Source organism: Herpailurus yagouaroundi, unplaced genomic scaffold (genome assembly GCF_014898765.1).
Source record: "Herpailurus yagouaroundi ecotype Mexico unplaced genomic scaffold, PumYag 200, whole genome shotgun sequence".
NCBI classification, from domain to species: domain Eukaryota; kingdom Metazoa; phylum Chordata; class Mammalia; order Carnivora; family Felidae; genus Herpailurus; species Herpailurus yagouaroundi.
The window spans coordinates 3300645-3326500 of NW_024412431.1; the positions used below are offsets into that span (position 1 = coordinate 3300645).

Consider the following 25856-nt stretch of genomic DNA (forward strand, 5'->3'; position numbering starts at 1 on the left):
TTGACTTCCTCTTAAAACGGCATAGAGCTGGATGGGGACTGACCCGCATCTCTTCCTCTAGGACCTGCAAGCCCAGGACCGCGCCCACCGCATCGGGCAGCAGAACGAGGTGCGAGTGCTCCGTCTCTGCACGGTCAACAGCGTGGAGGAGAAGATTCTGGCCGCAGCCAAATACAAGCTCAATGTCGACCAGAAGGTGATCCAGGCCGGCATGTTTGACCAGAAGTCCTCCAGCCATGAAAGGCGCGCCTTCCTGCAGGCCATCCTGGAGCACGAGGAGCAGGACGAGGTGAGGGCAGCGCCGGCCCCGACCCCCTCCCCGGCGTGAGTGGTGGACGCATGAGCGGCTTTCATTTTTGTTTTTTTACCTTTTTTGCACTCTTTTTTTTTTTTTTTTTTTTTTTTTTGCATCCCTTTGGAGTAAAGGGAGTGTGGGCTGAAAGGAAAGAGGATGAGTACTTGCTTTTTCTTTGAAGTGGTTTTTTTTTCTAAACTACTGGTGAAAGGCGCCGGATTGACAGCCCTGGAGCCTGAAGTCCTCTATTTATCCACAGAGCAGACACTGCAGCACGGGCAGCGGCAGTGCCAGCTTCGCCCACACTGCCCCTCCGCCAGCGGGCGTCAACCCCGACCTGGAGGAGCCACCTCTAAAGGTGAGAGGGGTAGTTCAGTCTCCACGCCCATCCGGTCCTCGGCTTCCCGGCTGAGACGGCCAGCAAGGGCCCTGACCCCACGGAGCGTGCGTGTGCGTGTGCGTGTGTGCCTCTCGCTGCCGCGTGGGTCCCCATCCACCGCAGCCGGACCGGGACCGCCAGCTCGTTGCCCGTGGCCTGCCGACGCCCAGCCCGGCCTCTCCGCACCCGAACTAAATGTGTGCCACCTTCTAGGAAGAAGACGAGGTGCCCGACGACGAGACGGTGAACCAGATGATTGCCCGGCACGAGGAAGAGTTTGACCTGTTCATGGTAAGCGCCGCGCGGAGGCAGAGGCACTGTTCCCGCCTCACGGGCTCACAGGGTGCCCTGCGGCTTCACGCGCCCCACCCTGTCAACACGAGATCGAGCAAAACGTGACGGTGACGGTGGTGTCCCCTGCGGGTAACGGAGCCAGGGGTGTTTCACGAGGTGGCCGCACACTGCCTCCTAAGCGACCCATTTTTCTTCTGTGGCTTCCAAGGAGTGTTGCAGCAGTGGTGGTGCGCGCGCGCGCGCACACACGCACACACACACACGCACACACACATACACACACAGGGTCCCCTTTGGATCCTCAGTACTGCAGAATGCGTGTCCTCCTGAGTCCTTTGCCCTTGAAGGCTCCCTTTCAGAGGGAGTTGACACTGTCCCAGGCCAGTGGTCAGTCACAGATGCTCCTGAGCCCTGGGTAGAGAGCACTGGTCAGCATGGAATCAGAGTGTGGGCCCTCAGCCTCTCTTCTGCCGTCTGTTCTGGAATTTTCTGCCTCAAGCCGGAGCTCCTAGCAAGGGTCTACTATCAGCACCGGGCCGGCCTGGCCGTTGCAAACTCCAGAGCCTCTGTTGAGCTGCCTTGTAGCATCTGTGTCAGGCAGAGAGGCCTCCCCTTGCCACGTGCCCTTTGTATGCGCGCAGCTCTCCTCATGCTCACGCCTCTCTCCCTCTGCCCCCTTGCCCCGCGTCCCCCAGCGCATGGACCTGGACCGCAGGCGCGAGGAGGCCCGAAACCCCAAGCGGAAGCCGCGCCTGATGGAGGAGGATGAGCTCCCCTCATGGATCATCAAGGACGATGCCGAGGTAGAGCGTCTGACCTGCGAGGAGGAAGAGGAGAAAATGTTTGGCCGAGGCTCCCGCCACCGCAAGGAGGTGGACTACAGCGACTCGCTGACCGAGAAGCAGTGGCTCAAGGTACATGCTGGAGAGGGCCAGTTGGCGACGGGGTCGGGGGAGCAGAGGCTAGCTGCTGTACCGTGGGCCTCATCCAGAACCCGAGTGGGCTCCCTTCCAGCCCCTCTTGGTGTTCATTAGTGACAGCGATGGCTCTGGTGTGGGGTCAGCTCGTTCGGTTCTTCCAGACCCGCACAGGAGAGAGCACCCACGTGGCCCCGAGGCAGCTCGGGACTCACCACTAGGCGTAACTGGCCTCGGCTCTGCGTGGTCTTCCGGGGTCACTCCCCCGTGAGTGGGAAAGGCAGCGACGAGTTAGTGATCGAAATGCCCTGCCACACGGTAGGGAGTGCCAGCCGGGATCAGACAACCTCACTTTGGGCACTTTGCCTCCCAGAGCTGGACTCCTCACCCGGCTGTGGTGGGGGGAGGAAGCAGGTCCCTACCCAGGCTCAGCATCGCAGTGGCTCACAAGTGACACGGTCATGGTTTTCAGCAGACGCGCCTGGGTCCCTGGCAGCAGCAGGTGTAGGCGGCTGAGTCGGGGCCTCAGGGGTCTGGTCAGCCCACTGTGCCAGCACAGGTGGCAATGGAGTTGTGGTGACAGGTCAGGCCTTTCCCCAGGCTCAGGGCTCTGAGTGCAGAAGTGATGGCTGGGAATCTGGCCATGGAGTTTGACAAAAATGTCCACTTCCCAGGAAAGCAGGTGGGGGCGTTCAGGTTGCCTTGTTTATTGGCACACCCCGGGATAAATGATACTGCCTTCCCAAGTCTCCAGTTGCACTCCCTGGGGTTCCTCCCGATTAACTATGGGCCCCAGTGGTTCCTCAGTACATGAGGTCCAGCAGCCCTGGCCCCATCCAAGAAGCTCAGAACCACCCAGACTAGTGAGCTTGCCCGCTGAGCTGTGCTCAAGAGGGGACCACTGAAACATGCTGGGGAACCAGGCGACCCTCGGGTGGGGCAGATGGCTTGTCCTGCTCCTCACCCCTCAGCCCCGAGCTCCAGGGACAAGAAGAGAACCCCAGTTGATGGAGCATAGGCCCAAACACAGACCTGTACGACTCCCATGGTCGTACACTCCCACAGTTGAGACACGGGTGCCCTTTAAAAAACAGTTGCCCATGGGCTAGTATCATTTTTTTTTTTTTTAATTTTTTTTTTCAACATTTATTTATTTTTGGGACAGAGAGAGACAGAGCATGAACGGGGGAGGGGCAGAGAGAGAGGGAGACACAGAATCGGAAACAGGCTCCAGGCTCTGAGCCATCAGCCCAGAGCCTGACGCGGGGCTCGAACTCCCGGACCGCGAGATCGTGACTTGGCTGAAGTCGGACGCTTAACCGACTGCGCCACCCAGGCGCCCCTAGTATCATTTTTTTTTAACGTTTATTTATTCTTGAGAGACAGAGACAGGGTGTGATTGGGGGAGGTGCAGAAAGAGGGCGACCCAGAATCTGAAGCAGGCTCCAGGCTTTGAGCTGCCAGCACAGAGCCCGACGTGGGGCTCAAACTACAAACTGTGAGATCATGACCTGAGCCAAAATCAGATGCTTAACCGACTGAGCCACCCAGGCGCCCCTATCGATTCACTTCTTTTTTTTTTTAGTGTTTATTTTTGAAAGAGAGAGACAGACAGAGACAGAGCATGAGTGGGGGAGGGGCAGAGACAGAGAGGAAGACACAGAATCCGAAGCAGGCTCCAGGCTCTGAGCTGTTAACACAGAGCCTGACATAGGGCTCGAACTCATGGACTGTGAGATCACGACCTGAGCCGAAGTCAGACACTTAACCGACTGAGCCACCCAGGTGCCCCTTTTTTTGTTTTTTTAAAAATAGAATTCATATACCACTAAGCTCACTTAAGTTGTACAGTTCAGCAGTTTTAGTATATTCCGAGTTGTGCAGTGGTCACCACAGGTCAGCTTAAGAACATTCTTGTCACCTCAGAAAGAAGCCCCATCCTCTTCAGCTACCCTTCCGTCCCTTTATTCCCACTAGCTCTTGCTCTGGACGTTTCGTATAAATGGAGCAATGTGCTATCCTTTGGCATCTGGCTTCTTCCAGCAGGCAGACTCTTTCCAAGGTTTATCCATGCGGTAGCAAGTATCATTCCTTTCCAAGGCCGAGCAGCATTCTGTTGGACAGATAGGCCACACGGTGGTGATGTCTCTGTTCGTGCAGACACTTGGCCTGTTTCCACCCCTTGGCTATCGTGAACAACGCTGCTGTGAATGTTGGTGGACAAGACTTTGTGAGGAAACACGTTGTGATTTCTCTCACCTAGATATCTAGAAATAGAATCGCTGAGTCAGATGGTCTTTTGAGGAGCTGTCAGACTGTTTTCCAAAGCGGCTGCGCCGTTTTGCTTTCCCACCGGCAGCATGTGACAGATCCAGTTTCTCCATAACCCTACCTATATTTGTCACCTGCCCTTTGATTACAGCCATTCTGGTGGTTATGAAGTGGTAACTTCATTGTGGTCTTTATTTGCATTTTCTTGGTGCCCAGTGGGGTAGGACATCTCCTGATGTGCTTGTGGGCCATTTGCGGATCTTCTTCAAAAGTCATTTCATCAGATGTATGGTTTGCAGGTATTTTTTCCTATTCTGCGGTTTATTGTTTCACTTTCTCGATGGCGTCCTTTGAAGCACAAACGTTTTTAATTCTGACGACGTCCAGCGTATCTATTTTTCTCCTGCTTGTGCTGCGGTATGGTGTCTGAGAGTCCGCTGAGAAATGCAGGAGCACAAAGATTCACCCCCGTGTTTTATTTCAAGGGGTTTTAGAATTTCAGCTTTTACACGTGGGCCCATGGCCCTTTCCGAGCAGTTCTTGTTTAGGGTGTGAGTTAGGGATCCGACTCCATTCTTTTACAAGTGGACAGCCAATTGTTCTAGCCCCATTTGTTGAGAAGGTGATGCTTTCCCTACAAAGCGTGTGCCTTTTTGTATGATAAGAATTTGCATTAATAAAACAAAAAACAAAACACATTTGCCCAAAACAAGTACTCTCTTTTCTTAGTGCTGGTCCTTTAACCGGCCTCGCTTTTCTGGCAGCCGCTCTGGTGCCACATGTACCAAAACTCTTCAGAATGTTGCTGGCACGTGCCCTTCTGACCTGCGTGTCCGGGCCTCAGGACCAGAGACCCTAGTCTTGCGTCCCTAGGGTGTCTGCGACAGTGACCACAAACTGGGTCACTTAAAACTACAGCAGTGTATTCTCTGACGGTTCTGGAGGCTTAGAGACTGAAGTCAAGGTGTCAGTAAGACCCTTTTTCTGCTGAAGGTTCTAGGGGAGGCCCCTTCCTTGCCACCTCCAGCTTGCTGTGGCTCCTTGGCCTGTGGCCCCATCGTTCCAGTCCACCGCCATCTTCCGTGGCCTTTCCCCCGTGTGTCTTTGTGTCCTTTCCTGTCTCTCTCGGGGACATTCTCATTGGAGCTGTGGGCCCACCCTGACACAGGATGATTTCATTCTGCTCTTTAAGTAATTACATCTTTAAACGTCCTATTTCAACATAAGATCACGTTCTGAAGTTGGACACGGACACGAACTTCGGGGAACACTGTTCCACCCTCCACACCCACCCTGGGCTCCCAGGACACGCCCTCCCCCTTGCCAACCTTGCAGTGGCTCCTGCCTGCCACGTGCTCTTCCAGCCGTTCCTTTGGCCTGGATGCCTTACCCACCCCCTCCCTTCAGATCTCAGCCTGGTGCTACCTCCTCTGAGGCGCGCCCTTGGCCCCCGACCTGGGCACGTCTGCCCCACCATCAGAGCACCACTCACCCTCCTTCTTGGCAATCGACACGCTTTGTGCCACGCTTGCAAGATATTTGTCTGCTTCCGCTCTCCCCTCTGTGAGGGGTTGTTTTCCCTGCTGTGTCCTCAGCTCATGGCCCTGTGTCCTGCTCATGGTCACAGCTGACACATGTGAGGGGACGACCAGCACATCCCCGTGAGTCCCGCCCCCACTCCCTTTCCTGATTCCGGACTCCCCTGGAAACGTGGCTTCTTACTTCTTTATTTGCGGGGATAAAACATGCAAGTTGGTTATTACCTTTGAGAAGTATGAAGTTGGTATTGTTTGAAGATTAATATCGTTCAGATACAGCCTCTTCTGCTCAGCACTTCCACTTCCACGAATCCACGTGCAAGCCACACAGCTGTCAGTCGTGGCATTGGTTACACTGGCACCCCTCCCCCAAACGGAAACCACCTAAATGCCCAAGAACAGGGGATGTTTAAACGAGGGTGTGTCGTACAATGGAATACTAAGCAGACATTCAAAATTACATTGCAGAAAAACGGCAGGAAATACACCCAGGATATAGTAAGGAAAAACATGAGTCCCGTTGTGGTACGTGGATGTGACCGTAGCTCTGTCCCCAGTCCCGCACGTGTTCGTGGGAAGGGCCGGGAGCATCCCAAAGGCGGCTGGCAACGCTGGCTGCACGCAACGTGAATGTACCTGATGCCAGTGAACCGCACGCTTAAAAATAGTTACAGTGGTCAGTTTTCTGTTCTGTATGTTTGGCCAGATTTTGAGAAAAATGCAGAGGGTCTAGTGCAGAAGTATGAATAGTGTCACTGTGGGTGGAGGGATTCCAGGGTTCAAGTCTTCAGTCTCCATTCAGTGAGGATATGCCTCTAATTGCTAAAGAAATGCGACTGTCTGTTTGTTAAGGACAGGCGGGCACCGGGGCGCACGGAGGCACACAGGCCTGCCCTGGTCCCCCGGGGCCCGTCGAGAGCCCCTGTGAGCGTCCCACCCAGCTGTGCCCCGCGGGTCTGCGCCGCAGCCTTTGCCTGTCGACCTCGGTGCTGGCTGTCCTATTTTACCACTATTGACCCTGAAGGCCATCGAGGAGGGCACGCTGGAGGAGATCGAAGAGGAGGTCCGGCAGAAGAAATCCTCTCGGAAGCGCAAGCGGGACGGCGACGCCGGCTCCTCCACCCCGACCACCAGCACCCGCAGCCGCGACAAGGACGATGACAGCAAGAAGCAGAAGAAGCGCGGGCGGCCACCTGCCGAGAAGCTCTCCCCCAACCCTCCCAACCTCACCAAGAAGATGAAGAAGATCGTGGATGCCGTGATCAAGTACAAGGACAGGTAAGTCGGGGAGCATGGCGGGCGGGCGTTGGGGGTCCTCGGAGGTGCCTCCAGCCGGTCGTCGGGTCAGTCCCTCCACGAGCACTGGCTGCCTGTCCTTGTCCCGGGACCCTGCCCTCCTGAAACATACTGTCTGCAAGAGGGAAGCGCACAGTGTCAGCTGTGGTGACAGGAAGAGAGAGCGTGGTGGGGAGGTAGAGACAGGGTGCTCTTTTCAGGGAAGGTGACATTTGAGGGCAGCCCTGAGGAAAGGAGGTCTGGGATGAGTGCTCCAACAGAGGCGAGAGCCGGTGGAGAGGCCTCAAGAGGCCAGGGGTGAGCGAGGTGGAGAGGCAGGGGTCTGTGCTGTGATGGGCGCCGATCGCACAGATGGCGGACGGTGGCGAGGAGGCCCTCGGGGCGAGAGCACAGAACAGGCAGCTTTCTTTCTCTAGACTTTCCACCGTCTCCCCACACTTGTGTGACCAGCAAGCCTGGTTTTCGTTCTGGCCCCCTTGGTCTGGGCCGTCACGGGTGGGCTGCACGTTGAGAAGACAGACCAGGTTCCACTCGAGGAACACACACACACCAGATTCGAGACTGCGGCGGATCCATTTGTGGATCACAAGTACCATATAAATAGCAAAATAACGTCCTCCCAGGCCCTTCAAGGGAACAGGTGCACATTCTGCCAGCTCGAGGCAGGTCGTGTGGACTGACAAGAGGTGGCTACGGGTGCGAGGCCTGCGCCTTGCTCAGGACTCAGGTTGTTCTGCTCCCCTTTCTGGTCCATACCGGCCAGTACGGCTGTTCCAGTAACGGGAAGGTTGTCCAGCTTGACTTTATAGTAACACTTGGCACTCAGTCATTAAGCAAAGTAAGGATAAGCTGTAATCTGTAGGAGGGAAAAGTGTCAGGGTGTAAGCTGTCAGCATATCATTTGGAGAGGCTCTTACCAAGTGTGAAATTTTGGGGGGTGATGATTATAATACCCAAACAAAAGATACAAATTGCCTTTCAAAAAAGAATCTTTTAGGGGCTCCTGGGTGGCTCTGTCAGTTAAGCGTCCGACTCTTGATTTTGGCTCAGGTCATGATGTCCCATTTCGTGCGCTCAAGGTCCGCATTGGGCTTTGCACTGTCAGCGTGGAGCCTGCTTGAGATTCTCTCTCTCCCTCTCTCACTGCCCCTCTCGTGCTGGTGTGCACACACATGCTCTCCCTTAAAGTAAGTAAGATAAACTTTAAATAATAAAAATAAAAAAGAATCCTTTATTATTAAGAGGAACAAATGGCTGAGAAAGGCCTATTGAAGTTCAGCCACTCATTCTCAAAACATAGCTGCAGTATTGAGAAGAAAATGCTGAGCTAATTTGCAGACTTCACGTTTGAGGCAAATGCCACACAAAAAACGTAGAAGACTCACAATTATTTAAAATACGGAATATGCAGGGGTCACCTGGGCTCATTTGGTTGAGTGTCCACCTCTTGATTTCGGCTCGGGTCATGATCCCAGGGTCGTGGGATCCAGCCCCACGATAAAACATGGAGTGTGCAAAAATCCAGTGAAAATTATAGACCCCAGTGTTTTCTTCCCAATGATCTTCTTGGGAGGGAGTCTTAAAATTGTCAAAATGAAGAAGACCCTTGAAGGTTAGGGGGCAAGGATGTACTTCTGAAAAAGTCCTGCTGATCTTTTGGATATCCAAATGGAGAAGATGAACTTTGACCCTGCCCCACACTTTACCCGTATGTTAACTTGAAATGGATACCAGATGTAAATGTGAAAGGTAAAACAGTTCTCGAGGAAGGCGCAGATGAACATCTTCCTGGCCTCGACGTAGGCGTAGACTTCCTGAACGGACACAGGCACTGCTGTCCGTAGGAGACTCATAAATTCAGCTTCACTGAAATTAAGAACATTGGTTCATCCGAGGACGCCCTCACAAAGTCAGTGGATGCTCCCGCAGGCTGAAATCTTAAAATGGGCAAAAGTCGCAGACGGACTCCTGGAAGAAGACATCCCAGTGACCCGTCAGCGTGTGAAAAGGTGGCCAGGATCAGTGCACAACGTCAAAGTAGCACCCGGAAAAACCAGAGGCGCTTCTTTCTGTAGGCTCACCGGAATGGCCAGAACTGCGTCAAGAGCTGGCGAGGACGTGGAGCAGTTGTACCTCACGTGCCGCTTACGGGGGTGGACGGCGCTTTGGCCGTAAACCTTCTCACCCAGAGATCGTTGAGCCACGCGTGTCACCAAAAGACACATACGAGCACGTGTGCGTAGCAGCCTGGATCGTGACCGCCTCAAACAAAACAGCCTGGTGTCCATCCGTAGGAAAATTATCTCAGTGGTGGCCTAATCAAAGAGCACAATTCCAAAAACCACCAGACAGACAGTCTGACACTCCCTGGGAGAATCTTCTAGTCATTTTGTTTGAGTGAAAGAAGCCAGACACCGGTACCTACTGTATGCTTCCAGTTATGGGACGTTCAGAAGCTGACCCATGGTGATGGGTATCGAACAGTGGTTACATCAAGACGTGAAAACGTTACGCATTCAAGATAGGTGCGCTTTCCTGTATTGTGTCACGCCTCGGTTTAAAAGAAAAAAAAAAAAGATACTTGGAAGCGGCCAAAAACGTGTCCATTTTTTTAGTCATCCTGTGACCTTCTGAGCATCATTCTTCGTTGTGTATCATGTGAGAAAAGAGGAAGTGGTTCCCCCGGCTGCTGCAAACAGTTGTCTTTCCACATCTGCAAGAGTTTTTCTTGCACGTGCAAGATTGAGTGATTAGTCAGCCATTACACTAAACCTGGCCCTGAGGGTTCAGTGATCCCTTGTTGAGACTGTTCTCTTGCAGGCGGCTGAGATCCTGGTGGGGACTCCGGGATCCAGTGTGATGAAAGGCCCCAGCTCTGGAATCCCAGAGCTGCACTCCCAGTCGACCTGATACCCGCGTGGCAGGGCGCCCCAGTGGAGGCCTTGGTGCGGGGTTCACATTTAACCCTGCGTCTTCCCGCAGCAGATGGCGTCACAGGGCTGGGAAGAGACGTGGCGGAGTTGCGAGTGAAACGGTGCACGTGGTGGGTAAAGGAATCCTCCCCGTGCTGACATTGAGAAACCTTTCGTTCGCGATTGGAGCATGTCCATCCGCCTGCTGCTTTCCTGTGGTCACACAGAAGATCAAGCAGGGCACGTAGACTCGGGAAAATAGTCTCATTTTCCCGCTGAAAAAGTTACCTCATCGCAAATACTTTCAAAGATGATGTTTGGGTAAAAGGCTGACCTGTTTAATGGATGTTTTTGACGTTCATTAACACAGAGTTTGAAACCCTGGGGAAGACAACAGTATGGTTCCCCCCTGTTGAGACAACTGGGTGAGAAGTGAGACCACCCTCACCCCGGACACCAGCCGCGGAGCTCAGGGATCCAGGACCACCCTGAGGCTGGCCAACTCTCTAGGCGGACCCTGAACTCTCAAAGCTGTTAAACTCACAGTTTCAGTTTGTTACAGTGAAAGGACAAAGATTGACATGGGGCCAGAGTCCCAGAGAGTTCTGTGTGCAGGTTTTCCAGCCACCCTCTCCCCCGAGAGTGGCTGACAGCAGACTTCTCCTGGCGGCATTAGGAGACAAGACACGCAGGGCGCTGCCAGCCAAGGAACCCTTAACGTCTAGAGTTTTTATTGGAACTTGTTCACAGAGACACGACTGACCACCCATGTGACTGGCCTCAGGCTCCAGGCCCTCTGTGGCTTGAGCTGACACCACACGACCCATCGCCACTACCCTAAATTGCATTCTTAGACTCTCTGGGCCCGAGGACCCCAGGTAAACAAAGGCAGCCCATCAGGCAGGACATTTCAAGGGCTGAGAGTTCACCTCCCAGGAGCCTAGTGTAAAAACCAGGCCTCTCTTCGGACCAGGTGAAATTCTTAGGGCATGCTTGTTAGGCACCTGGAAGGTTCTGAGGGACTAGCTACTGTGCCACACCCAAAGAGGACGAGAATGGAATAAATTTGGAAGTAGCCTAACACACGCTTTCTTGTCTCAGACTGCCAACATAACTCCTTTCCAGAAGGGACCATGAAAGATTTGTGTTAAAAAAATTTTTTTTTATTTTTTTATTTTTTTTACTTTCCAGAACTTTTTAATTAGCTAAATTCTATACTTGAGTTAAACACGAAGCCTGAGGACAGAACGAATCGTTAACAGCTTGGTTCCTCCCGGACACCAAAGAATAATTACAGGACATTGTCAGCCTTTGGGTTTGCCGTGTCCCGAGTCTGCCTCGGCGGGCAGGAGGCCCTGGTGCTGCGGTTGGGGGCCCCCCCCCCCCCAGCGCCTATGGGAGCCGGGGCCGCGTTTCCACGCAGCCATGTCACGGCAGCGGTTCCTCTGCACCTCTGCTGCTGTGTGTGAGCAGGGTCGCCCTTCTGTTTGTTGGCGTCACTCCAGATGTTGCTTTTGATTATGTACTTCGAGATCTCCCCCAGGTGTATTTAAACACCAGTGTAATCACATTTGACATTACCTTTGTGCTTTTGCCCTCATCTACCAAAGGTAACCTCCTGATCGAGAAACTTTCAGTCCCTTTGCACCTGTTCCCACTGGGGCTGCCACACCCATCCCTCCCAAGGCCCCTGTGTCCAGTGTGGCCTGAAGAGGTGTGCCACAGAAGCAGAGCCTGAAGATACATAGGGGCCTGCACCTCTTCCGGGGGAAGAGGAAGAAAAGAGTGTCCTAGGCAAAGGGGACAGGGGACAGCATACGCAGGGGTCCTGAGGCCAAGGGCATGGGCATCCTATGTCCAGAGGAAGCCAAGGAAGGCAAGGGAACTATAATGGGCCACTCCCATGTTCAGGACCCCGCAGGGTCCCTTCTCCTTGGTGCTTGGAAATCTCAAACTGCATCAGGGAACCCTGTAATTAACAGCCAGAATTGGAACCAGAATTAAGAAAGTAAGTTGGAGGGGCACCCGCATGGCTCAGTCTGTTGAGCCTCCAACTTCAGCTCAGGTCATGATCTCATGGTTTGTGAGTTTGAGCCCTGAGTCAGGCTCACTGCTGTCAGCACAGGACCTGCTTCAGATCCTCTATCCCATCTCCCTCTCTACCTCCTCACCTGTGCTGTCTCTCTCAAAAATAAACAAACGTTAAAAAACGAAAGAAAGAAAGTTGGAGGTAGGGGTTTTCGCTCTAAAATCCAAACATGCAGGGGCACCTGGGTGGCTCAGTTTGTTGAGCGTTCGACTTCGGCTCAGGTCATGATCTCGCGGTTTTGCGAGTTTGAGCCCCTCATCAGGCTCCGTGCTGACAGTTCGGAGTCTGGAGCCTGCTTCAGATTCTGTGTCTCTCTCTCTTTCTGCCCCCCTCCCCAGTCACGCTGTCTCTTTCTCTCAGAAATAATAAAAACATTAAAAAATGTTTGCAAAAAATAAGATCAAATAAGAACAGATGAGTTAGGCACAGGTTCCCGGTCAGGTTGGGACCTTGTCGTGGGGCTCTGTGTGCTGCCAGTTGATGTCTCCATCCCTTAATCCTTCAGAGAGCATCAGCAGAAGCAAGCCAGGGTATCTGGGCACTGTCTCCAAATGCCGGTCAGCAGGTGTGTGCTCTGGAGTGTGTACTTGGTGCCTCGGGGGAGGTTTTAGAGAACTGCATCTGCCGGAAGGAGCCATTTAAGCAGGCAGGCTCCAGAGGACCCTCAGAACCTGTGCTCCCCACGGGGGTTTTGAGATTGACCTTTACCAGCGATAGGGCAGAGTCACAGCTGCTGTAAAGATCACATGCCCAGCAGCGGAGGGGTCAGCGCCAGGTTTCCTGAACTTGACCGTACTGATGTCACAGAAGAGAACATCTTTGTTCTTAGGAGATCCTTGCAAGTTACTCACGATGGCCCAGAAAGATGGTGCATGTGTAGAGGCTCCCCCGGCTGAACCTCCCATGGCTGAACCCCGCTGAGCAGCCCCTCTGGGCCCCCTTCCTCCTCTACCCTGCCAAGAGGCAGCAACCCTAAACGGGCCAGAGGGCTTGAAGGTCACAGAGATCTGGGTTCCTCCTCCATGTCCACGTCTCCATTTCCGAGTCCGCAGCACAGAAGGAGAATCCCCTCAATGGGATTATAGAGACCCCGAGTGAGACGTCACGGGCCAGGCATGCTGCCCGTAGACCAGCCCCGGATCCATGTCAATGGTGAAGGGCCCCGGCCAGAGCCGGGGCAGCAGCCTCAGCCTGGGCCTGGCAGCCACTGCCCAAAACCTGCAGTCACGTTCCCCGTGCCCTCGCAGGAGCCCTGCACCTCCCTGATTAGAATCAAAGAGAAGATGGCTTTCGGAGTTGAAAGGTTTGTGCCTTTGATTTGCAAGAAAAACGGGCAGTGTAACAAGCCCCAGGGAAGGTTGTCCCCCCCCCCCCGAAGTGTCCCCCAAGGAGAGGTAACTGCAGGTGGCAGCAAGCCCCTCAGGATAGTCCCCTTGTGGCAGAAGAGAGGGTAGCAGACAGCCCTTTGTCTGGAGTCCAAGCTCAGAATGGGTGTGCTCCAGGAGAAGCCAGCCCTCTGCCCATGGGTCCAAGTCTGGGGTCGGCACTTCTATCTGGCCCCCAGCCCAGAGCCTGTCGTGAGAAACGCTGAGGTGAGATGTCTTCCGAAAAGTACTGATCCCCATCCTCAGGGCCCCGGCCAGGCTGAGTGGAGGCCCAGGCCAGGCTGCGGGCCCAGTGGGGGCTCTAAGCCACGGGAGGATTAGCCCAGGCAGCCTTGCCACGTTGTGCTGAGTCTGCCCCGTGCAGTTGCACCTGCCCCGTTTGTCATCCTGCCGATTCCATCTGAGGCTTCACTCCCTGCTAGTGAGTGGTCAGAAATGGAGCACACCAAAGAAAAGACAACAGCACAGCTGTCTTAGAAGGGTCTTAAAACTAGAATTACAGGGGCGCCTGGGTGGCTCAATCGGTTAAACGTCTGACTCTTGATGTCAGCTCCGACCATGATCTCTCAACAGTGAGATCAAGCCCCAAGTCAGGCTCTGTGCTGAGCACGGAGTCTGCTCGGAATTCTCTCTCTATCTCTGTCCCTGCGTGGCTCACGTGTGCACACGCATACATCTGTCTCTCTCTCTCTCTCTCTCTCTCTCTCTGAAAATAAACTTAAAAAAAAAAAAAAAGTAGAGAGGCGCCTGGGTGGCTCAGTTGGTTAAGCGTCTGACTCTTCGTATTGGCTCAGGTCATGATCTTAGTTTGTGGGATCGAGCCCCACGTCAGGCTCCACTCTGACAGTGTGGAGCCTGCTTGGGATCCTCTCTCTCCCTCCCCGCCCCTCCCCCACGTGCGCACACACCACTCTCTCTCAGCACAAATAAACATTAAAATATTTAAAAAAAAAAAAACAAAAAACTAGAATTACGTATAAGCTCAAAAAAGGACAGGTACACTGGACTCCAGAAATAAGTAGATCGGGGTGAACCAGTCCCACCCTCTGCTTCCCTCAGAATCCTGTGTCAGATCCTTCTTTCTTTTTTTTCTTTTTTTTTCTTTTTTTTTTTTTTTTAAGTTTATCAGAGCAAGCTGAGGAAGAGCAGAGAGAGGGAGCGAGGGAGAATCCCAGGAAGGCTCCACACTGTCAGTATGGAGCCTGATGTGGGGCCTGTGTGAGATCCTTCTAAAGTGCTCATGCATTTCAGCAATGTGCTCCTTCTCTATGCAGGGAAAATAATAAAGAAATGGTCTTGGGGAGCCTAGGTGGCTCAGTCGGTTAAGCAGCTGACTTCAGCTCAGGTCACAATCTCGCGGTTTATGAGTCTGAGCCCCGCGTCCAGCTCCTTGCAGACAGCTCAGAGCCTGGAGCCCATTCTGTGTCCTCCCCTGCTTGCGCTCTGTCTCTCTCTGTCTCTTAAAAATGAATAAGTGTTAAAAAAAAAAAAAATTAAAAACATGAGATACAGGTTTCGTCGAACTATATTGAGACGTGTGCCCCCAGGTATGTCGTTGGCTCATTTGAAACTGTGAGCTCGTCAGACACTTAATCAGCATCATAACCTACAGCCAGTCTTGGCCTTGGCACGTGCACCCTGAAATAAAGCTTCCCCCGGTTCTGGCTACTGGGAGAGTGCGGAGGGCACAGGACCGATGGCCTGTAGACCATTGTTCTCAGTGGACTCGTTGCTGAACATCATTTCCTTTCGTTGGTGCTGGAATCAGAATCACTTGTGTGCCACGCGGCCCTAAGACCCAACGCTGAGATTACCCTTTCGGGGGGGTACACGTGGCAGGTGGAGGCTCTTCATAATTTTTGTAGTGTGGCAACAGACCGAACCTAGAAAGCGACTCTACTGATCAAGTAAGTGAATACGTTCAAATCATTCCACTTTCAAATTTTGTTTATGGAATACCTTTTTTCCCCTTAATGTTTATTTATTTATTTTGAAAGAGAGACCGAATTCCATGCAGGCTTCTCCACCCCATGCAGGCTCAACACAGAGCCCAATATGGGGCTCAGTCTGAAGAACCGTGAGATACGACCTGAGCCAAAACCAAAAGTCAGACGTTTAACCGACTGAGTCACCCAGGCATCCCTGTGGAATACCTTCTGAATTGTCTACAATTCAGAATACCCGTGAATTGTCAACAGCTATAAATCAGTTCTGATTTTTTTTTGAATTAAAAAAAATTTTTTAAGGTGTATATATTGTGAGAGAAAGAACACTCACGAGCTGGGAAGGGGCAGAGAGAGAGAGAATCCCAAGCAGTCCCCGAGCTGTCTGTGCAGAGCCCAACGTGGGGCTCGAACTCATGAACTGGGAGACCATGGCCTGAGCCAGAAACAAGAGTCGGACGCTCAAACAACAGTCACCCAGATGCCCCTGCAGCTAAATCAGTTTTGAAACACCTGAGCTCCTCTTATCCAGGACCTTGTAGGCTCGGTTAACTGATGGAGGGTCCAAGGAGAACATGGTCCCGGGGCTTAAAGATGTCGGAAAATGGTCTGAACTCGACTCTGGAAAGGCAAGCAGGGCTGAGGGACAGAGAGGGAGTACTTCCTGGCAGATCGGGACCACTTCTATACGGGACTAGAAGGATCTACCTTGGGTACCACCTTTGGTTGATTGCTTGTGAAGTCTGGCCCACCAGCTGTATGTGTATCACCTGTGAATTAGGAATGCTATTTTTAGATGATTTGGGAAATTTCAAAAAAGAATATTCCATGACATATAATTCTATGAAATTCAAATTTCATTGTTCATAACAGAAGTGGTGGTGGAACACAGCCAAAGCTCACTGTTCTGCGTGTTGTCTGTGGCCACTTTCATGCGACAGTGGCAGGAACTGAGTAGTTGTGACAGAGACGGCATGGCCCACAAAACCTAAAAGACTTATACCCAGTGGGTGGGTTGCAGAAAAAGTTTGCTGACCCATGATTTCGAGCAGCGTATGGGAAAGGGTGCGACACGGCCCCGGGCGAGGGGGGGGCGGGCCCCCCCCCCCATGTGCCCAAGCCCTGCCTGCCACCAACTCTCAAAGCCTCTCTGGTGTTTCAGTCTGTTAGGGATATGGATGGATGATGTCTTTGATGCAGAGAGGTCGCGGTTCTATCCTTTTGGGGGGCAGTGGGGTTCCCGGTAGTTGGTGCCGGTCTTTTCCGGAACAGGGCGGTATATAGATGACCGTGCAGTGTTGGGGCGATGAAACACTCTTATTCCGAGCTGACCTTCGTCATAGCCGAGTTTGAACCCTGCTCCTTGGCCCTGAGGCTTTCACCCCAGTCTGTTTCTTTCATTCGGCTAACGTTGAGTTCCTGCTGTGTACCAGGCTTCGTTCCAGGTGCCAGAGATAGAGCAGCAAATAAAACGGCGAGGTCACTGCCCTCATGGCCCGTGTTCTAGTTCAGTGAGGACACAGACACACAGGATCTGGTAGGGTGGAATGACCACTGCTCCGGGTGACTGGCTTCATCTCTAATTCTGTAAAAGGGTTGAATTGTCCGGCGCGCCTGGGCGGCTCAGTCGGTTAAGCGTCTGACTCTTGGTTCGGCTCAGGTCATGATCTTGCAGTTCAGAGTTCGAGCCACACATCGGGCTCTGTGTTGACAGTGCAGAGCCTGCTTGGGATTCTCTCTCTCCCCTTCTCTCTACCCCCCCCCCCCCCGCCCAATCTCTCTGTCTCTCTCAAAATAAATAAACTTTAAAAAAAAAAAAAGAAGGAAAGAAAGAAAAACATTGAATTGTCAGCGTTTCTCAAAGAAGACGCATTACCTGTGTGGCAGGGCAAGAGAAACACCAAGTGCAAAAGGAAGTATTGGTAAGTCGGAATTTGATTGAAAGTTAGGTCCATTCACCAAAAGACACCATCAAGAGAATAAGACACGCCAGAGACTGGGAAAGGTGTTTGCGGTGAACCTGTCCAGCAAAGGCCGCTCTGGGGGAGGAGAAAGACGTGAACAGGCAGTGCCGGAGAGAGGTTGCCGGTGACCATTCCGCCCGTGAAAGGGTGCCCGGCCTAACTGCCCATCAAGGGACCGTGAGTTAAAACCACAGGGAGATACCGGTTCACAGCCGGGTTGTAGAAGAGCCACGCCAAGGAGGGCTGACCGTGAGCGCAGCAGACAGGATGAGAACAGCCCATCTGCTGCCGAAAAAGGGAGCGGGGGTCCCGTCCCCCAACCCGTATCTGCTGAAGCTGAACGCCCCCTACCCTGCTGTCAGGCACTTCCGGCTCCAGGCGTATTCCCCAAAGAAGTGCAAGGCAGACACTCAGGTGTGAGTGTCTGCAGCCACCTGCTTCATGATGCCCGGAACCGCCACCGCCCAGGTCCCGGCCAGCAGCACATAGACAGGCAGACCGTGTGGCACGTGCCAGAGGGACAAATCTGACAGCGATGAGGGAGGCGGCCAGAACTGGGAGCTTACCATGTGTGATCCCGTAACAGCAAGTTCAAGAAGAGGTTAAGCCCACCCAGGTCCCAAGGGTCTGGCATCCTGGCACACCTGAAGATCTGTGCCTCTGTCTTACGTCTCCATCATTCTTTTCCTTCTTTTTTTTTTTTTCAACATTTATTTTTTTGGGGACAGAGAGAGACAGAGCATGAACGGGGGAGGGGCAGAGAGAGAGGGAGACACAGAATCGGAAACAGGCTCCAGGCTCTGAGCCATCAGCCCAGAGCCTGACGCGGGGCTCGAACTCACGGACCGCGAGATCGTGACCTGGCTGAAGTTGGACGCTTAACCGACTGCGCCACCCAGGCGCCCCCCCTTTTTTTTTTTTTAAGTTTATTTATTTTGGGAGGGAGAGTGGGGGAGGGGTGGAGAGAGAGAATCCAAGCAGGCTCCGCGCTGCCAGCACAGAGCCCCATGCAGGATTCGAACCCACGAACTGCGAGATCATGACCCAAGCTGAAATCAGTCGGATGCTTAAACGACTGAGCCACCCAGGCGCCCCTCCGTCATTCTTTTTTTATTACACTATGTGAGGGGACCTGGGTGCGGGTCAGAGAACTGAGGGCTGCATCTGGGTCTCCCTGGGAGCGGTGGCTTTGATGATTCTGAGGAGGTGGAGAGAAAGACGCTGATGTTAGAGGCCACAGACAGCCCACACTGGAGGGACAAGCCGCCACCAGAAGGACTTTGGGTTTTATGCTCGGGGAGGTAGGCAGCTGTGACTTGTCTACCTCTAATGCAGACGTGAGGAAGGCTCTTGGCCCCAAGCCTGCCGCCGCAGTCATGGTGGCAGGGCAGGGGCCTCCAGAGGACTCCTGAGGATAAAAAATGACATCTCGGGGCTTTGTGGATTTCCAAAAGGTCTTTGCTATTCGAGAGAGGGTGGCTTTAAAAGTCCCCCGTCGTCCTGGTGCTCTGTCCCTCTGTCACATGCTCCCAATCCCAGGCCATCCGCACTCAGAGCTCACTGCACCAGAGAAACGTTAGGCAGGGTGGCCAAGCGGACCTTTATCCTCAGTGACGCCATTATTCTAGAGGTTTGTGAGACGGCCCCTTTGCTCGCTGTCCTTTCCTTTCTCCAGCAATTTCTTAGCCCAGCGGAGGAGAGAGGGTTTTATTACAAAACTTTTTTGCACTGTATTCCAGCGCTAGAGTCCTGCTTCGTGAGCTCCTTCGAGGGCCACGCGCGTGCCAAGGCTCAGCCACCATCCTGGATGCCACCAGTGAGCACGTGTGGCCGACGGAGCCCAGCCCTCACGCCCCGTGCGGCACACTCTCCACACCCAGTAGCGCGCTGCAGAGTGAATCTTGCAGGTCAACTGGCGTCTCTAAAAAGTGAAATGGAGAAAACCTCAGTCTGTCTCACTGAGGAAGGGAGTCCCTTGTGCGAGAGAAATGCCGTTAGTGTGTCTGACCGTTCTGTCAGCATGAGGAGGAGGAGCTCTTAGGTTACGGGGGAGATCGCGGGATGCGTGCAGGTTGGTGGGCGGTGGGCTGCGGCTCAGGTCTGCCTGGCCCAAGGAGAGCGCCCAGGGCCTCCTGATACCTCCTGGCGTTTTTGGAGTTGATGCGACAAGCTCCCGTCCTCTGTGGCCAAACCACCCCCGGCCATTTCCAGGAGAGGGGAAGCCTGCGACTCCAGGCAGGGGCCCACGGCCTGGGAACGACAGCCCGCGGGTGGCTCGCCCTCCTCTATCTGTGACCCGCTGGACCCAGTATGGGGCAGGACGAGGCTAAACGCTCAGTCTGGAAGGAAGGGGGGGCTGGCACACGCTGAGCGCAGGCACCCCCGCTTGGCACAACCTGAAGGACGGGCTGGAAGGCGGAGGCCCGAGGCGGGCTGCGTCTGGGCACGGCTTGCCGAACCTCCCACCTCCACGTGCTCGTTGCAGCAGTTGGAATAACAGTTTGGGGAGAACGCGTATGTCAAGTGCCCAGCCCAGAGCAAGGACCACATGTCCCGTGTCTAGAGTACAGAAGGTGCAGGGACTGGATTCCAGCTCCTGTCGGGCCTGCACCTCAGGAGACCTCAGCCGCGGGAGGCGGGCCAGGGCACTCATGAGGCACAGGAACCCCAAATGGGCAAAAAGCTTCCAGAATCCCAGCCTCAGGGAGGCTGTCTTGGCAAACCTGCTGCTTTTCTTTTTTTTTTTTAACGTTAGATTTATTTTTGAGCGAGAGAGCCAGAGTGTGGGCGGGGGAGGGGCAGAGAGAAGGAGGCACAGAGTCTGAAGCAGGCTTCAGGTTCTGAGTTGTCAGCACAGAGCCCGACGCGGGGCTCGAACTCACAGACCGAGAGATCATGACCTGAGCTGAAGTCGGACGTCCAACCAACGGAGTCCCCCAGGCACCCCAAACAAAGCCACTGCTCAACGCAGTTGTGACGTGGGGAGCATCCAGCAGCAAAACCCAAAACGCAATCGTGCTGGTACTGCCGACTTCCAGAATAGTAAACAAAAAGGAGAACGGGGTGCGTTCAGTGTGAGCAGCTGGAGAGGGTGGGCTGCTCTGTCCTTCTAGAACTCTCTTGAAAAGAAGAGAGGAAGTGCTCATGAGGAGGCCACAGTTGCCAGGAGCCAAAGGGCCTCAGCCTGCCGGCAGCACTGAGACCCGGTCATCCATCTCACAGAGGTGACTTTGAAAAAGCCAAGTTGCTAAGCAGTCGGAAAGGAGCCCAGGCCAGGGGCCAGACACTTGGGCGGTGGGACCCAGATGAAACCACAGCCAGCGTGTGTGGGGGCCTAGGTGACGAGAGAGGACCTGCAGAGCAGGGCCTCGACCAGGTCACCGGCTCCCTGGGTCCCATGAGGCAGGGTCCCTGTCCTCCAGGGCTGACAGAGCAGAAGGGGAGACTGAGCTCCTGAGAGTTGACTTCTCCCATCTGCCAGTCCTTGACGTGCCTGCTCCCTCCCTCCTCAGGCAGGCCCCAGGAGTGCTGTCCCTCCGAGCTCCTGTCCCCAGACAGAGCCAGGCGTGGGCATGGCACAGCCTGGTGGCCAAGTGGATGGCTCCCCCAAAGGCGAGGCCCAGGAGACCATGAGTGAGACCCCACCACGCCTCAGGGCCACTCAGGATGCGGCTTTCCTCTGCTCCCCTGTGGAAAACCAGCGCTTTCCCAATAGCAAGCACCAGTAAACTGCTTTTGTCTTCTGTTAGCGTCTTTCCAGGGGGCATCCCCTGGACGGGTTTTTGCTAAATTCTCTGAAGTTCACTGCAACATAAGCAGATGTTTGTATCATACATAATTATAATTGTGATTCTGCTTCTTTCGAGTGCCAAGGCTTTTACGGCATTTGGCGACATTCCCTCCAGGGGCAGGGAGGATTGGGTGAGGGCAGGGGCTGGATTCAGATGCATCCCCGGCCTCTCTGTGCATGGTCGCCTCTCGAGAGAATGTTTCAGAACTCACAGGAAATCACTCCTGCACGCATCGACTCTCTCACCCTTTTTGTCCTCAAACAATGGGTGCTGGCCAAGTGGGGACTCTCCCAGCAGGCGGGGCCTGTGAGTGACACCCACTGTGTCCCGCCTTGCAGTAGTAGTGGACGTCAGCTCAGCGAGGTGTTCATCCAGCTGCCGTCCCGCAAGGAACTGCCCGAGTACTACGAGCTCATCCGCAAGCCTGTGGACTTTAAGAAGATAAAGGTAACCCTGGCGTGGGATGTGGGAACTGGGGTTTCTCTGCAGGGATGTGCCTACATTAGTGTTTGGGGGGTCTGACCCGGTACCTTCCATGGGCACCCCCCTCTGGGAGCTACGGGGAGTGTGTGAGACATGACCAGGAGCAAACTGGGCAGAACCCAGACCGTCTGACCAGGGACCCAGTCACGGGCTCTTGGGGTTCCTCGTGGCCTCAAGAGACCCGTAGTGCAGGTTGGGGGAGAGGGTCCCACGGTCGTGTCGGTGGGCAGCCAGCGTTTGGGGCTCCTTCAGGATCACCCACGGCCTGGGCTTTGGCCAGGCAGCTCTTGTGTTCAGTGGGCCTGAGCGTCCGAGTCTAAACAGAGTCACCCGGAAGACTGGGCCGTGACCGCGTGAGGCAGAGGGACTCCCGGCCCCAGGGTCCCTGGGCACAAGGCAGATTCCCAAGGTAAGGCTGCTTCTCTAACCCTGCCCGCAGGAGCGCATCCGCAACCACAAGTATCGCAGCCTCAATGACCTGGAGAAGGACGTCATGCTGCTGTGCCAGAACGCTCAGACCTTCAACCTGGAGGGCTCCCTGGTGAGGAGGCGCCTGGGGCAGAGGGCAGCCGCTCCTAGCTTTGGCCACTTTCACAGCTAGGCCCCAAGCCAGCCTGCCCCTCACTCCATTTTGAATTGACTGATTTAAAAAAAAAAAAAAAAAAATTCCTGGGGAGCCTGGGTGGGTCAGTCAGTTAAACGTCCAACTTTTGATCTGGGCTCAGGTCTTGATCTCACAGTTTGTGAGTAAGAGCCCCACATTGAGCTCTGTGCTGACAGCATGGAGACTGCTTGGGATTCTCTTTCTCCCCCTTTCTCTGCCCTTCTTTGACTCGTGCTCATGAGCGCTCGCTCTCTCTCTCTCTCTCTGCCCCTCCCCTGCTCTTGCACTCTCTCTCTCTCAAAATAAATAAACGTAAAAAAAAAAAAAGGCAATGTATTCCTTACTAAAAGGCGCAAAGAGAGTAACAAGCAGATCGGAGGAAATAAACTCAGTCCCGTCCATCCAGGATGACCCTATGAGCCATCCAGTGTACACGTTAAATTTTATCTTGAATTCACTAGGGACTCTCTTGAAAGGAATTGTGTAGATACGTTCTTTCCTGCAATGAGATTAACATACACATACAGCCTCACGTTAGCAAACTGTTCCTAAGTGTGTCTAGGGTAGATGCCTCCCGGAAAAGGGATTTTACACTCATCTAAGTTTGGGGGAAACACTGCCTTAAACAAGGGGCATGTGTTTCCAGCGACTTGAAAAGCAAATGCTCTCTGGGATTCTTCAGAGGGAGGAAGGAACCCGTAGCCGTGCCTAAACTAACACACCCACCCTTTTCTCCGGGGCCATTTCATAAGCCTCCTGTTCTCTCAGGAACTGATTGGGAAAGGGTTACTGAGATGATACTCTACCCTGTACAGGCTGTCCTTGCCAGAGGGCAGGGCCCGTGGCCCCAGCTCACTCAAACCCCACGTCTCCTTCCAGATCTACGAAGATTCCATCGTCCTACAGTCGGTGTTCACCAGTGTGCGGCAGAAAATTGAAAAAGAGGACGACAGTGAGGGCGAGGAGAGCGAGGAGGAGGAGGAGGGCGAGGAGGAAGGCTCCGAGTCTGAGTGTGAGTCCCCGCGGTGGGTGGTGTGGCAAGCCAACGTCCCAGCCAGGCAGCCCCTGGCCGCCCCTGGCTCGGCTTGCCGTTCTCTCCCCAGCTCACGTCTGTCTGTCTTTTCCCCCCCACTTTCTGGTCCCTCCCCCAGCCCGCTCTGTCAAAGTGAAGATCAAGCTCGGCCGGAAGGAGAAGGCACAGGATAGGCTGAAGGGGGGCCGACGGCGACCGAGCCGCGGATCCCGGGCCAAGCCGGTGGTGAGCGATGATGACAGTGAAGAGGAGCAGGAGGAGGTGAGCCCCCGGAGCCCCGGCCCGAGCAGGAGCAGGTAGCCAGTGGCAGTTGGGTCTTCGGAGATGCGTCCCCATGCCAGATCCAAGACCTCTGGCACGGCCTTGGGAGGGTCGGTGCTCTGGTAACCCCCCCCCCACAGATGGGAAGGCTGAGGCTTAGGATCGTACATGGCACATAGCTCGAGACCCAAGTCTGTGTGACTTGGGCAGCGTTGCCTCTCCAGGACACCGGGGCCGCCATGCTGAGGCCAGCGGTGCCAGGTTTGTATCGGGGGCAGGGTCAGGAGACGCTGGGGTTGAAGATGCCACCAGACTGTCCCCCGTCTGTCTTTCTGAGCAGACGCAGCACCCTCGGTAGCGGAGGCTTTCAGCAGGCCCTTGCCCTGTGTAATTTATGGGGAACACCCTGAGGCCTCCGCTCGTGGCTCCGTTCCGGCCTATGTAGGATGATCTCCCAAGAATGGTAGTGGATAAAAACAAAAACAAAAATGCCATGATCTGAAATTACAAGACCCGTGAGCGCTGCCGCGAGTGGAATGTCGGTGCCGCGTTCCCTCTGCATTGGGGAGAAGCTACGGGAGCATCCAGCCCACGGTGGGCATTTTTGTGGGCATGGGGGGGTGGCAGACCCACCCGCCGGGTTCAGCTACGCTTTGCCCTCTGGCTGTGGCTGGGATGTTTGGCCTTTTCCTGCACTGGGACCTGGGATGTTCACTTCACTTTTGAGCCTCAGTTTCCACTTTCACAAAGCAGGGAGGTCAGGAGGATTACGTGGTGCTCGGCCCAGTGAAACTGCCTCAGGGCCCTTTCATCGTTGCTATTTTTCTCATGCCATTTGCAAGGATAGCAGCAAAAACTGCTACCTCGGAGTAAATCTGACTGTAGACATACATGATGACCTTATGAGGAGGACATTAGTGGTGTCCTGAACATGGAGGGCTGGCCTGTGTTTCTGGAGAGGAGGGTCTGGGCTGTAAAGCTCCCCATCTGCCCAGCCGGATCCATCAAAGCGTTTTGTGGCCCTTGCCAAGCTGTTTAAACCGTTCACACAGAAGAGCAGACCTCTTACGTAACCAAGGTGGTTTTGATGCCACAGGTCGGGGGCACAGGGATAGGCACACGGTGGTGGGAGGAAGCAGAGAAGGCCCAGCGAGCCTCCCAGATCTCGAGGAAGAGTCGATGGAGGCGCAGGGGCCAGTCCTTGGGAGCAAATGACATTGAGATTTGGCCGTAGCAGTGGGGGTGAAGCCAAAGGGTGCCCCGACCCTGGCCTCACACCCAGTCAAGTCTATTCAGTTCCCGAACGTGCTTAGAGCCCAGGTAGGCCCCGGGGAGGGGACGGGTGCCCTCGGCTGCAGGGCTGACTTGTGCTCTCTCCTCCTGTCCCCCTCCAGGACCGCTCAGGAAGTGGCAGCGAGGAAGACTGAGTCCCAACATTCCAGAGTCTCGACCCCGGGCCCCTGGTTCCAGAGCCGAGGCGGCGTAGCCCTTAGCAGTAACGGGTAGCAGCAGATGTAGTTTCAGACTTGGGGGAAACTGTATAAACGAAAATCTTCCATATTTATACGGCAGAGAAGATGTAGGACTGTTTGTGTCTGGCCCCGTCCCGGCATCAGTAGCGTTTGTAACAGCATTAACTGTTTAAAACAAGAAAAAAAAAAAAAAAAAAAAGAATTATGAATTGGGGAACACGCGACACCTGGTTGTCTTTCCTTTCCCGGCAGTACTGTTGCGGCCGCAGTTTGGAATCACTGTAGTTTAAGCCGTGGATGCATGTTTTTGTAGCCGTCCACTCCTTGTACTGTATTTTATCGGACAGGTCAGACTCGCCGGGGCCGGGGTCCGCAGGCCCGGCGGGGGTATGTCAGTGTCACTGGATGTCAAACAGTAATAAATTAAACAGATGAGAAAACTCACAGCCTTGCCTTCCGGTGGACTCATTCCCTGCTCCCTGCATGGTGGTGAATGCCTTGGGGGCGTGGGGGGGTGGGAGGGCGCCTCGCCGCGGCCAGGGCCCTGTCCTCCCGTCACCAGATCCCACAGGACCCACTCCACAGGGAGGACACCGAGGCCCAGGCGGAGGAGAAGGACTTGCGCAGTCCTCATACCATCAGATCGGCAGCTCAGGGCCTACCCTCTCCGCCTGCAGCCAAGGCGGGGCCGGCAAGACAGCCATGTAAACGGGCAGGTGCCACACAGAGGCCCGGGCTGTTACCTGGGAAGTCCGGGGCATTGTGGGAGCCCAGATCATCAAAGAGGGCTCCCAAGTCCAGAACTTACGTTGTTCTTTTCTATGCTTTTTGTCTCTTGATTAAGATCCTCTCTTCATGAGTCATTGCCATCGCATTTGCCTCTCGTTCTTCAAACACTGTTCCCTTCAGTTCCTTGAACATGTTTATAA

The 25856-nt window shown here is 54.2% G+C and overlaps 1 protein-coding gene across 7 annotated transcripts in view; it reads left to right on the plus strand.

Moving 5' to 3' along the window:
• SMARCA4 (SWI/SNF related BAF chromatin remodeling complex subunit ATPase 4) overlaps positions 1-25373 on the plus strand; it is a 92405-nt gene extending 67032 nt beyond the window's left edge. For 2 of the 7 annotated variants that reach the window (XM_040449888.1, XM_040449887.1), the window contains exons 26-35: positions 62-289; positions 555-653; positions 888-965; positions 1664-1882; positions 6710-6972; positions 21413-21521; positions 21997-22098; positions 23041-23173; positions 23313-23455; positions 24850-25373. In XM_040449888.1, the coding sequence (XP_040305822.1) occupies positions 62-289; positions 555-653; positions 888-965; positions 1664-1882; positions 6710-6972; positions 21413-21521; positions 21997-22098; positions 23041-23173; positions 23313-23455; positions 24850-24882 (1407 nt within the window). In that variant the 3' untranslated portion in view covers positions 24883-25373. The remainder of the gene's footprint in view (positions 1-61; positions 290-554; positions 654-887; positions 966-1663; positions 1883-6709; positions 6973-21412; positions 21522-21996; positions 22099-23040; positions 23174-23312; positions 23456-24849) is intronic. The other 5 variants (XM_040449889.1, XM_040449890.1, XM_040449892.1 and 2 more) reach the window with 5 other exon arrangements.
• Positions 25374-25856: the final 483 nt, after the last annotated feature.